The sequence below is a fragment of the Oryza glaberrima genome, chromosome 9, assembly GCF_000147395.1.
Source record: "Oryza glaberrima chromosome 9, OglaRS2, whole genome shotgun sequence".
Lineage (NCBI taxonomy): Eukaryota > Viridiplantae > Streptophyta > Magnoliopsida > Poales > Poaceae > Oryza > Oryza glaberrima.
The window spans coordinates 6,772,112-6,785,803 of NC_068334.1; the positions used below are offsets into that span (position 1 = coordinate 6,772,112).

Here is a 13,692-nt window from a genome sequence, read left to right on the forward strand (position 1 = left end):
ATGGTGGTTCGAGGCGACGGCGGCGGCAGGGCGGCGGGGCGCGAGAGTGAGGAAGGGAGAGGCTGGGCGAGGCGACGACGTATTGGGGAGGCGAGGGCGGCGGCGTCTGGGGTAGGCGGTGCGAGACAGCGAGAGAGAGAGAGAGAGAGAGGATGGGAGGAGATGCGGCGCGGGATTGGCGGAGACGTCGCGTTCGGGAGGGGATGCGGCGCAGGATTGGAGGAGATGACGCGTTCGGTGGAGGTGGGAGGCTGCTAATCGATCCTGAGCGTTGGTTTTTACACAAAGATGATCCGGACCGTTCCATGAAGAATGAAAGAATGAGTAATGAGTGAAACCATTTATTGAACTATAGGGTACATATGTTAATCCACTAGACCAAAGCCCAAATTACCAGTAAAATTAAGTCTTGCATGATATACCCAACAACCGGTGAGACGAGTTGGATTCCAAACCAATATCCTTAAAATAAATTCCCAGTTCCAGGTGGACAGCATTCACGGTAAAATCTTACATGAAAAATACTCCCAAGGTACATAGCACATTTAATCAGAAGCTTAGTGGTCTAGTTCATCGAGAAGTCCGAAGATAATAAACTGTCATCAGACTAAGACAGACAATGTGCAACCACATCTAACAGAAATAGCTGAAGCAGCATAGCTATCCAGCAACAAAACATAAGTATCGGAAAACCAAAAATCGGCATGCAGCGTGTGATGATCCTGGCATGAAGTATTCACCCATAGCGATCACGGTCACGCTCGGCTCCTCGCTCCCAGCTCCTCTCATAGCTGTGGTCCCTCCCCCTGTTCCTCCCCCTTTCCTTCTCACGGTCTCTACTTCTACTTCGGCTTCGGCGCCGCTCCCTCCCATGACTGCCTCTATCTCTGTTCCTGCTATCCCGTTCATCGTAGTCATGTTCTCTGCCTCGATCTCTGCTCCTTTCCCTGCCTTCTCTTCCAGTTGAACCTATAATGATGATGGACAAATATTATTATGTACAATACAAAAAGGGGGTAAATCAGATTTCTGTGCCAGAAAGTAATTTGTTTGTCCAGAAATATGTGTATCTATTTTGTGATTTGTTGAAGTGCACAAGTACAAATCATAAAGTAGGTGTAGTTTGAACTTATCCTATGTTAATAAGCATAGCAAATGTTTAGTCTTCTACAATAATAATTTACCAAGAACATGTGATAGGACTACACACAAATTCAAACGGAATTAATTAACAAAAAAAATGAAATGAGCATGTAATACCACGTTGCTCAACCTCCCATCCAGCCCGTCCAGACCCAGGAAGGGTTGGTGCATTTTCAGTTTGCTGTGTTTTAGCACGGAATTTCTTTTTGAGGTTGCCAAATTCATCATACATCTCCCCGTCATCCTATAACAGGAAAAAAACATTTAGATGAAAACTCATGACTTGACACATGGGGCATCAAATAACATGTCCCACCTCTTCAGCCTCTTTGCGGCGCCTTTTAACTTCCTCTAGTTCTTCTTCATCAAGTTCTTTATACCCACCACCCCGGCCTCCTCTGCAAATAAATGTAATTGGTGAGAAAAGTCTCATGATTGAAAGACTTACAATTTCATGTATAATAATTACCAATTACATGAGTTGATTTTATGGGTAATGCAACCACATGCACTTCTCATTTTATCATGCCTTTTTGTACAATTTCGTGTTAAAAATTCTATGTTGAGTGTAAAGATTAACAGAAAGGAAGTCAATCAAAAGTAAATGAAAAATTTTACATCATAATAATCTTCCTTTTCATGTTTATTTCAACACTTGAGTTTGAAGTTGAATTTCAAAGGTGCTAAATCATCAATAAATGGGGAACGTTTCCACTGATGGTGCCCCAACTATGTTGTCATAACAACATACTGCAGTACTGCACCCAATTGTGTTGTCACAACTCTATATTACAACTGGCAAAAGGTGCACCGTGTGACTGTCAGCTAGGTGCACTAATTGTCATCACCACAGGTTCACAGACAGTCATGCCAAACAAATGGGATAAAATGCCACAGCATATCGCTCTTATTTGTGTCTAGTGTTGCTCAAATGAGACCAAAAGCCCAAAACTGTTTACAAGAAAACAGAGTAGCACTGTAGTTACCATGCTATTCGTATGTGCCAAAAATGAATAAAAAATGAATGCCAATGAGTAACTGCGTAACCAGTTCTTGAGGCAACTACAGTCCAAAGTCTGCCAAATTATAGCCAAAAATCAGTCATCACAAACCAGGGTGTGATGAGTGTACTCTAATTTAGACATGAGCAGGACAGGTAAATGTAGTGCTTTGCTTTACATAAATTGCTCACCATAGTTCATGCCAAAGCAAAGGCAAATAATACATTTCGACTATTTAACTGGCAAAGCAATGAACATGCCACATGCAGGTTGTGCATATGTCTTACCTCACACCACCTTCATTGTGACCTGGCTTAGTGGTGTTACAGATATTACATTTCATCCGCTTTGCCCAATTTATGTTGCCACACCTGGAAAACATTAAATTATTTATCATCACATATGCGGTTCTATAATATAGTACATGGTACAACCATGATGCTTTTTATTACTGTTGATCAATTTAGTCAATACATAATATTAGTACTACAATCCCATAGGACTGAGGAGACACCAACAGGTCATCATCCTAATGAAGTTACAAAATACTTGTGTTAATGGAAATAACGGTTTGACGAAACATTATTGAAAAGCTTAGACCCCGTAGTAGGTTAGTAACAAGAATGATAGATTACAAGGTCGCCATTCACTAATAACTACCCCCTCCATCCCACAAAGACATCATTTCTAGCGATCTTCAGACAAATTTAGGGAGAAAAAATGTCTATGGTACCCCTCATTAATACTCTTGGTTGTATTTCCTAGGCTCCAATTAAATGTGCATGCGTTAGCTTGATTGGCTGCAACATATAGAAATGAAGTCTTTGTGGGACAAATTTTGAATGCTAGAAATAAAGCATTTGTGGGACGGAGGGAGTATATTGCAAAATTGATTTTCAGTCACTAAAGTTTAAGATGATTGAGTTACAACACCAATGAAATTTAAATTTCTAACAGCTCGATTACCAACATTAAGTGCTTCTCCAAAATTCCTGCATAAACACAGGGTAGAAATAATATTGAAGATTTGAACAGGCATAAATAGTCATAGAGAGCACAGCACAATTGGGTTCATCAAGCAGGCATGCAACAGCTAATAACAAATACAAATAAGGTAAGGACAGAAGAAGTCATGAAACAGCAAACTTATGTGGGTATTCTTACATTGGGCATGACCAATCATTTGGACCAAACAGTCCAGGAGGACCACCAACAGCAGCAGCACGGCTGCCTCCTTTTGCATCGTCATTTCCACGGCCTCTACCCCTACCACCACCACCGGCACTTGATCCACTAACACCAGCAGGGCGAGCAGCTCCACAGCGATTACAGACACCACGAAAGGCAAAGTTTACATTGCCACAACTGGGAGAGGAAGCAATATCAGACAGGATTTTGAATACACGGTGATGACCATACTACTATACTAGTCAGCAAAAGAAATTAAGTGACAGGGAAGCCTCTTACCAATCAAAACAGACCTTGTATTTGGGCACAGCCAATCCCCATCTTGCTGCCAGGCTTTTCCTGGACCATCACCGTGCCCTCTCCCTCTGCCTGCCCCGTTGTCCAATTCATCTTGTCCACCAAGGCCAGCAGAGTTGTTCAAACTCGCCGAGTTGTCATACGTGTCTTTGTTTTTTGACTCAGCTATATGGACCTGAATGGTGCTTCCATGGAAATCCTTGTTATTGAACCATTCTACTGCAGCTGAAGCAGCATGTGGGTCTTCATAGGTGACTGTCGCGTCACCCTTTGGTTCATTGGTAACCTTGTCCCTGTATATCCAGATTTTTGGACGACCGGTCCTTTTATCCTTCTGTTGAGATCAACAACAGAAAATGACTAATTACCATGAAAATGAAGCTACAAAGGCTTGAAGAATCTTTTAATCAGCTATAAAAATGTTGCCTGGGAAGACCCCCATCCATACCTTCAGCAACCCTATGGTGCCAAAATAATCGGCCAGCATGGTCTCATCGGTTCCAGGAGGCAGATTGCAAACATAAACAGAGCCATTTGGGGGGCCTCTTGACATATACCCAGCCATCTCCCAACTGATAGCCCAATTACAGAAAATAAGTACCATTATTATTTAAATCGAGCCACTGATCCTTGATGCAATATTACTAATAATCAACAGTGAACTAAACAGGGTAAGTACTACAAACTAATCCAACAATAAAAGGTCATACATATGAACAATCAGTAATAAGGAGTATAACTTGAAACGAAGCATCGAAGGGCCTTATATTTCATCACGAACTAGTCCAAGTGTAATAACTTCAACCACACACATCATATCAGCTGTCGACTAGCAGGACCCCCTAACAGAATAAAATTTCGCGCAGCTCAGAGCCGCCCTAGCCACAAACCCTAGATCGCGGAGAGCACGGTCGACCAACCCAACCCCCCACGCGAGAACCCTAGCGCACCAGAACACCAGATCGCTCGGGCCCTAGAGTTAGGTGAAGGAAGGGCGGGGGACGGGGGGACTCTCTGGCTCACCTGCGGCGCTCCGGCTCGAGGCGCGAGCCCGGAGGAGGGGATCCGGCGGCGGAGGTGAACCACGCGGCGGCGGCGGCGGGTGGTGGTGGTGGGAGAGGAGAGGAGAGGAGGCCAGGAGGGGTGAAATGCGGAGGGTGGTGGGGTGGGTTGGGCCTTATGAGGCCAACTAGGGCGAATTGGGCCGTCTCAATGGCAGCTGTCAAAAGGAATAAGCTTACTTTGGGTCCCTTTATTTGTTGCCCAGTCCGATTTTCGTCCCTTAATCACAAAACCAGGCACGACGGATCCTCCAACTTATGAAACCGTTTAAATAAGGTCCCTCGGCAGTATTTGACTCCAGTTTTGGTTGAGGTGGCGCTGACGTGGCTTCTTTTAATTAGGTCTTTGTCCAACGTGTTATTGACGTGGCGCTGATGTTGCAATCAGATCCGAAAAAAATAATAAAACTTGTGGGACCCACATGTCAGGTGCATACACAAATAATAAAAAAGGTGGGCCCATGTGGACCCACACGTCATCCTCACTACCTCTTCTCTCTGACCCCTCTCTCTCTCCCTCTTATCTCTCTCCCGCTCCTGGGCGGCGGAGCGACGAGGAGGCCAGCTCCTGCTCGAACGCCAGGTCGCCGTCGGCGAGGAGGCGGTGGACGAGCACCAGCATCTTGAGCGTGACGCCCAGGCGGCGCGACAGCGACGCGATGCAGGCGCGGGAGTGGAGCGTGAGCGCAATCACCTCCCGGACGTGGCGCTCATCGGCGGGGAAGCCATGGACGGTGTGGGAGAGATCACGCTTGACCTCTTGACACATGGATACTCTCGTTTAATTATCTCGTTATTACAAACATGGTTAATTACAACTTGCAAATAAAGATTAAAGCAGGCATATTATGTTAAACTTGTGTCTGCAAAAGCTGTTTTATTCAGTTAGGATAGTTTCCTTTCATGCACGTTATGTGTTTTAGGCTAGCTAACATTATTACTTGTAGTACTAGAACACATGCAGGAAATCTTAGCCGATTGCATGCTACTGAGCTACTCGATCGCTCATGGATCGATCGAGACGCCAGAGCTACACCTTGGTGTCCGCCTTGCCGCCGGTTGTCGAGTCGTCGGCGCTGCCGCCGTCGGCGACCTTGTTGTTCCTCCAATCCCGTCGGCCATCTCCACGTCGTTGTCGCCGGCCTGCTTGCCGCGGTTGCTGCGGCGGCGGCGGCGGCAAGGAGGAAGACAAAGATGCAGGCGGTGATGACGGAGGAGGAAGACGAAGATGCTGGCGGTAGCGGGGGCGGCGAGGAGGAAGACGAAGGTGCCGGCAGTGGCGGTGCGCTGGGTGTGGTGTCGGTGTGGGGATGGTCCCGTCGCCTCGCCTCCTTCCCCCTGCGCACATGAAGAAGAGAGGACGATGAATATGAGAGAGAAGGGAGGGGGAAGAAGGGAGGAGTAGCTGACATGTGGGGCCACCATTTTAAAATTATTTTTTTTAGCTGACATGTGGATCCCATGTTTTTTATTATTTTTTCAAGATATAATTGCTACGTAAGCGCCACGTCAATGCCACGTGGGACGAAGACTTAGTCAAACAAGCCACGTAGGCGCCACATTAGCCAAAACCACCTTCAAAACCACTGAGGGATCTCGTCTGCACGGTTTTCATAAGTTGGGGGACGGGTCATACCCGGTTTTGCGGTAAAGGGACGAAAATCGGACTAGGTGACAAATAGAGGGACTCAAAGTGAACTTATTCCCTATCAAAATAGGGTTGGAATGGAAAGTTCACTTTAGGTTCCTCTATTTGTCGCTCAGTCCGATTTTCATCCCTTGATCGTAAAACCGGGTACGACAGGTCCCCAACTTACTAAACCGTTTAAATAAGGTCCCTTGGCAATATTTGACCCCGGTTTTGGCTGAGGTGGCGCCTACGTGGCTAATTTGACCCGGTCTTCATCTGACGTGGTATTGACGTGGCGCTTACGTGGCAATTCGATCCGAAAAATAATAAAACCTATGGGACCCACATGCTAGTTTCACACACAATAATAAAAAAAGGTAGGGCCCATGTAGACCCCACCTGTCATCCTCACTACCCCTTCTCTCTATCCCCCTCTCTCTCCCCTGAGAATGGCGAGAGGGACTGGCATTGCCTTCTGAGCGCTCGCATCCCGTCGCAGGGTTTCTTCCCCACGTCTTGAGTAGATGATTCTTTCCCTGGCTGGGATAAGGGGAAAACACCGGGATGGGCCTGGTTAGAATCTCGACTGGACTGAACCGAACACGAAATTTTTATGTGGGCCTTGATTCATTCTGCGTCAGGCAAGATCCACAGGGTTACGGCCCAATCCTGGCCGTTCCCGGCCCAACCGAACAAGGCCTCAAAGGGAACAGGCCTCAAAGGGAACCCACTACTAGAAAAAATGTATTTGCAGAAAGGCCAAATCCATCTTTTTAGGCGGATAGGCATTCCACCTGCAAGGAAAGGCCTGCGAAAATGCCCGCTTTTCGTAGGTGAGCGACATCTTCGCAGGCGGTAGATTCACCTGCCTACAAAATTCATTTCAGCACATAAAAAAAAGATGCACCGCCACCATCGGCCTCCCCCTCCGGCCGACGATGGCTCTCCTCCTCAGTCCGCTGCCGCCCCTGAGGCATCGGCGCCGTCGTCGCGGTAGTCATCGTCATTGTCGTCGCGTCATGGTGGCGGCAGCCGTCGTCGTCGTCGTGTCGGCCCTGTCGGTCGTCGGAAGTCGCACATCGTCGGGAGAGGAGCTGCCGCCTCCCTTCCCCTCCCCTCCCTGACTGGCTGGCGGCGGCCATCGTCGTCGCGGCCTGGGGAAGCCGGCGGCGGATCCAGCCGCGGTCGTCGTCGAGGAGGGAGTCGGCGGCGGATCAAACGTCGTGGTCATCGTCGTCGAGGAGGGAGCCGGCAGCGGAGCCAGTGTCGCGGTCGTCGTCGTCGAGGAGGGAGCCAGCGGAGCGGAGGGAGCCGGTGGCGGAGGTGGGGAGGAGGGAGCCGGTGGCGGAGGTGGGGAGGAGGGAGCCGACGGCGAGGAGGGGAGCCGGCAGCGGAGGCGGGAAGGAGGGGAGCCGGCGATGGATCCACAACAAGCAGCGTCGCGGTCATCGTTGTCATCGAGGAAGGGAACCGGCGGCGGAGGCGGCGAGGAGGGGAGCCGGCGGCGAGGCGGGATGGAGGCGGAGGATTTCTGCTGAGAGAGAGAGAGAGAGAGAGAGGAGGGGAGGGAAATGAGTGGTGGAGAGGAGAGGATAAGGATCGTGGAGGAGATGATAAGATAAAACTTAGATATTTTTTTGGGTGGCATGATTTTTGCGGGCGGACCATATATGGTTCCGCCTGAAAAACCATAGTTTTTCAGGTGGATCACTTAAGAGACCCGCTTGTATTATAAAGGTATTTTAACAGGCGGACATCGTAAGTGGTTCACGTGAAAAAATTGATTATCACAGGCGGACAACAAGATTCACCCTGGTTTATATTTTTGTAGGCAGTCATTTGGCTCCGAGGGCCATATCCGTCTGGAAAAATAAAACCCGACATCTGAAAAATGCTTTTTCTAGTAGTGACCTATCCACAAAGGGGTTGAGTGGATCCCTACCACGTCACCCAAACCATCAGAGGATGAATCCCTTCCTAACCTCTAATCCTCATCATAAATCCATGTGTTCGGTTTCATCAGGTTCCTCTTGAAAATGATGGTAAACAATTATGCTTGAAAGAACTGTTAGCTAGTAGCCTAATATGATTACTGCTAATTTATTGAGCATCAACCAATGGAAGTTAAGCTGCACAATTAACTTTGGATAATGAATAAATTTCTTTAGATAATAGGATAATGAATCAATGACTTTCATGTTTAGTTTAATCCATAGCCTGTGATGCCAACAGAATCAACCTGGTCACAACAAGTTGCAGCTCTGAACTATCAAGAGCCGTAGGTCGCAGTAAATTGCCGAACTGAGTCTCTCGACGCATGGAACAGGAGTTTTAGAATAGAGTAGAGAGAAAAGAAAATTTCTTGGCAAATCTAGAGACAAGAGTAAAAGGTGATCACAACCTGTTATGTTCTTTCATGGGGCATTCGAATTCAACAACCGGCACAAAATGTTCAACAACCGGGTGAGAAGGTGCCACCGAAGGGAAGCCGCCGGAGGGGAGAGCGTTGCGTCCTCGCCGTCATCGGGCGTAGCCTTTGAGTAGTAGCGCTGCTGCAGCGTCCCAGGCGGCGTTGCCTCCCGTTGCGAGCTTTTCTTCGACACGTCTTGGGACGAGGGGAAAACGATAGGGTGGGCTGGGTTATAATCCCTAGCCTACTACTAGGCTTAACTGAACACATTTTCTTGTAGGCCTCGATTCAATCCGCACTGGGGTGATTGTTTGGAGAGAAAATTAAACTCAAATCTCTCCGCCCAGCGAAATAAAATAAAATAAAATATACGGGTGTGTCAGTGTACTAAATACACAAAAATAAAATAAACAAAGAAAAATACATTTTATTATAATTCTCAAGAAATTAAAAAATACAAAATCCTTAGTCGAATGCGCTCCACAGCCCATCGGCGAGGTGGATCTGACTTGGCGATTGTGTTCTCCTGGTTCATGGGGTCTCGGAAAACACCTGGTTAATTATTCTCGCGGGATAGATCGCGAGACACATTCGATTAAGCTGCGTTGGTTGTCGTCGCCGGTCTTCACTTCACGTTCTCCCATGCATGATTGTGATGGTGATGATGGTAGTGGTGCTGAGCTCGAGTATGTCGGTAGAGATGTCAAGCTTGTGGTCCCTGGCGATGGGGTATGATCGCCTTTCTAGTCTCCATGGCACTGGCCAATCATCATCATGGTACAGGAGTCAGCCTTCTGATCACTGCAGCACATACTTAGTATCGAGGGGTTTTAGGGGATGTTAGGGTGTAGCGAAACCTAGGAGCGATGGATAACACTCCAGGTGTCGGTGGCCATGTGTTTACAAGAATTTAGACTATTTACCATCAAATTCGCGTGCCTCAACTTTTTTACCACCCAATACGCATGCCCTCTATAATATGTCATTAGAACTGCTAATTAGTCTATTTGGTACCACTATGTATGTTTTTCATGTATTTCTCATTTTATAATCCCATTTGTATTTTTTTCAAGCTTTGTGGACTGTTTTGCCCCTGGGCCCACTATCAGATCGAAGAAGAGATTTCCTCTTCTCTAGATCGATCGATTCCTTCAATCCCCAGGCGTCGCTCGGCACGGCCGTCAGCGCCACCACCTTGGTGCCGTTCGCTGCCAGCCCCGCCGCAGGGCGCCGCCACCAAGCCGCCGGGCGCCGCCAGCCTCGCCACCGGGCGCCGCCCCCACCACCTCGCTGCTGCCAGGGTGCGCAAGCTCGCCGCCCCAACCGCCGAGCGCTGCCGCCGCCGCAGCTGACTCGACGCCACACCGCCCCCACCGCCGAGCGCCACCACCCCGCCGAGCGCCGGCGGCGCCACTGTGCGCCCCCGCCGCCCCAACTCGACGGCCCCACCGCACGATCTGTGGCGCTGTGGCTACACAAACATCACTGTGTTAGTAGCAGTAGATGAACAATGGAAGCTAGCAGGGTGTTGCTACCTGCTACCTAACACATGATTGACTGGAAGAGTTGCTGACCAAAGTCCCAAACGAATTAAGGTTTCTTTCTACAGCAATATATCTTGATATCTTAACACATTATGTGTGTTAATTATCTATATGCTTCATTTTACCCAAAAAGGATAGCTTCATTTTACTCTCTATATATTGCAAACACTGTACATTGTCTGAAAAATTTTATTGGGAAGCAGGCAGAGGATTACATGTCAGTTCTGTACATGGGTCAAATTGACGTTCGTTACTCTGATCATATCTGCACTGGTTGCGATCCGTGTTTAATGTTGATGTTGTTTGGGTTAGGAAAGTTAATCTCTCGGCTAAGGAAATCAGGAGAAAATCACGCATTTCCATTTTCCACCCGTTAACCAGCGTGATTAGCTAAATCAAATCGTGATTAAATTTCCTTAATTACACGCGCAATAATCGGTAGCGCTTCCAACGTTTCCTTTTGAAGCAGCCCCCGATTCCCTCAGCGCAAAGTAAAAGGGGAGACCAGCCCGTGAGAAAGATGACGATCTCACTCACGGTTCCAATCTCCCCGACATCCCAAAGCCCTAATTTCCCGATTCTCAGTTGCGCTGGAAGGGATTCGTAGTACTATTCCGGGACAGTGTAGGTGGCGACCGGAAGGCTGCCGCTACCCCGCAGGTGATCGCCGGCGACCTCTTCGGGATCAAGCCGGTGTACTCACTGCTACGACCACTTCTCCTACACCGACAATTCGTGAGGTGGTTCGAGGTTCTGCATCCTCTACATTCACTCCGGACCAAGCGAGAACAATTGCAATGGCTTCAAACAACGGTCAGTAATCCTAAATTCCGTATTAGGGTGATCATGTTAGGCTTAGCACTTATGTCTTAGTAGATCGCAATATCTACAGTTTGCCCCCCCTCCTCACACGGAATATGAACTCATTATCTGATGATTGTGACATTGCGAATCTGACGTCTTTTTTGAGAATACGATGATGTGTTGTTGCATCCGAGTTCAATCCAGTTGGCAGATTAAAACTTGTTGAATGCCTGACAACCTCACAAATGCGCTCGGCCTACGCGGCGGCACGGTAGGCGGCGATCTCGGTGTTGGGGCGGCGCTCGGTCCGGCGGGGTTGGCGGCTTCCGGCGGCTTGGTGGCGGCGCCCGGCGGCGGGGCTGGTGGCGAGCGACGCCGAGGTGGTGGCGCTGACGGCCGTACCGACTGCCGAGCAACGTCTGGAGAAGAGGAAATCTCTTCTTCGAATTGACAGTGGGTCCAGGGGCAAAACAGTCTATCAAGCTTGGAAAAAAATACAAATGGGACTATAAAATGAGAAATACATGAAAAACATACATAGTGGTACCAAATACACTAATTAGCAGTCCTAATGACATATTATAGAGGACATGTGTATTGGGTGGTAAAAAAGTTGAGGCAAATAAATTGAATGGTAAATAGTCTAAATTCTCTCTGCTGTGCACGTATGTATGTCACAACTCACATGTACATGGCTGGCCAGCTGCTTCCTTCCTGTCCGTATCAATCAATTCCTTCTACAGGCAAATCTTCCATTTGGCCAAGATTACACATGGCTAATTCCTTTTGCTTGTGATATGATGAGATGACTTTCCAATCGACTTTGGCGCAAATAGGGGCGGAGGCAGAGTATATTAGAGGGTGCCCACGAACCCGGTCAAGAAAATTTTTTAGCTATACCTTACCTATTTTCACCATCTGTGCACCACCCTCAATATAATTTAGGCACCCGTATCAGCTAATCTAAACTAAAGTAAAGCAAGTGATACCCTCCTCTAGCTCCGCTCCTAGGCGCAAAGAGAGCATTTCCTTGTATTTGTATTCAAACGTACGTACGTCCCAGCCACGCGGACATATATAGCAAGGATCTTTGGCAAAACAATATTATCCACTGTATCTATTTTAATTCCATGCAAATGCATATTCAAAATCTCCTGTTGATTCCAAATGAGTTAGAGCCTGCTAACTATCCAACTAAAGAGGATATTGTGATGGAATGCTTCCACTCCGAAATTTTCTAGCATGGAATGGGATCATGTGCTTTTTCCATATTTGCTATATATACCCATTGTATTGACCAGCAGATAGCACGCATAGCTGCCGATCGATTCTCCCATATATATTGCCATTCATCGTCAGGCTGACTTGTGGGCCCAGGTGATCAAGTATATGTATATGCAATGGCACTGATAAAGCTGTGCGACAAGCAACCCCTGTTACTCTCTGGTGCATTCGTGCGTCCTTGTCCGTAATCACTTCAATTAAGACTAATTACCGTGTTTAACTAGGTCCTGTTTGGTTCTATGGACTAATTATTAGCCCCCACCTTTTAGCCCTAAATTAGCCCCCAAAGATCCAAATAGGTGGGCTAATTTGGACCTAAAGTGAATTAACCCCCTCAAAACATTAGCCCCTCCAAGAAATGCTAATGGGGCTAATTTTGTGTGGGGACCAATGGCGGATACAAAGGGTGGTCCGGGTGGTCCCGGGACCAAAAAAAAAAAAAAAAAGGGCGATGGAACCCCCTATTAATTATAAAAAAAAGAAAATAGCGACAATCGAAAAGAAAAAAAAGAAGAAAAAGAAGGTGATATAATCCCTATTCCCTAATCCCGACGCGCTATTCCCTAATGACGGCTCCAGAGACCCCACTCACGCGTATGGAATCGATCTGATCGACGCGATCACTACTCTCTCTGTCTCTCTCCTCATCGCCGCCCTAGCCCGTAGCAACTGCCCTAGCCTGGCTAGCGACGAGCCGACGAGACGAGAGACGACGCGTCGACGCCGCGACGGCGCGACCACGCGTCGCGACACGCGAGCAGCCCCCACGCGGCCACGCCCACGCCGCCGCGCGCGACGCCGCGACCGGCGACCTGCTGCTGTCCTGCTGTCTGCTGTTTAATAGTGTTCGTGTGCCGCTGGCTGCCGCCGCGAGGAGCCGTCGTCGAGCCGATCAGCCACCTGCGCCAACACAAGGTAACAATTTTAGTTTTAGGTTTTCTAATAGTCTACCTTTTTCAATTTTTAGTTTTAAAATCTTAAACTCTTGTGCATTGTGAGATTAAATTGTAGTATTATATTGTAGATTGTTGATTGTTGAATCATGAAGAAAGATGGAGATATTGTATCGCTTTTTCGAAAACATGCAGAAAAGAAGAATGCTTCTAAAGTGCCTTCTTCCCCCGGTTGTGATTGAGGAGCACACTCAAGAACAAGATGTTGAGGAAGATGCCTCGCCGCCGCCGCCGTCACCACCGCCACCACCACCGCCTCCACCACCGCCACCGCCACCGCCACCGCCGGTTTATAACATTGACCGCCTTCCACATGATCTAGGGGAAAGACTACCCATTGTAAGTTATCCTGCCAACGATCAAGATGCGGTTCGGAG

The 13,692-nt window shown here is 47.9% G+C and overlaps 1 protein-coding gene across 2 annotated transcripts; it reads right to left on the reverse strand.

Moving 5' to 3' along the window:
- Window positions 1-341: 341 nt before the first annotated feature.
- Window positions 342-4,765, reverse strand: LOC127785472 (transcription initiation factor TFIID subunit 15-like). Of its 2 annotated transcripts, none has more exons than XM_052312930.1 (8): window positions 4,653-4,765; window positions 4,078-4,201; window positions 3,626-3,963; window positions 3,309-3,509; window positions 2,432-2,515; window positions 1,460-1,541; window positions 1,264-1,387; window positions 342-969 (listed from the first exon to the last, which is right to left on the reverse strand). In XM_052312930.1, exons 2-8 carry the CDS (start codon window positions 4,192-4,194, stop codon window positions 737-739), a joined length of 1,179 nt encoding a protein of 392 aa, XP_052168890.1. In that variant the 5' UTR covers window positions 4,195-4,201; window positions 4,653-4,765; the 3' UTR covers window positions 342-736. The 2 variants fall into 2 exon arrangements, with proteins under 2 accessions (XP_052168890.1, XP_052168888.1); XM_052312928.1 differs by having other exon boundaries at window positions 370-969; window positions 1,261-1,387.
- Between the last annotated feature and the right edge of the window lie 8,927 nt (window positions 4,766-13,692).

Coding starts and splice junctions, on each gene's coding strand:
- LOC127785472 (XM_052312928.1), bottom strand. CDS start 4,194: ATGGCTGGGTATATGTCAAGAGGCCCCCCAAATGGCTCTGTTTATGTT. Junction 3,964..4,077: donor GCACCATAGGGTTGCTGAAG/GTATGGATGGGG, acceptor TGATCTCAACAG/AAGGATAAAAGGACCGGTCG. Junction 3,510..3,625: donor TGGCTGTGCCCAAATACAAG/GTCTGTTTTGAT, acceptor TTCCTCTCCCAG/TTGTGGCAATGTAAACTTTG.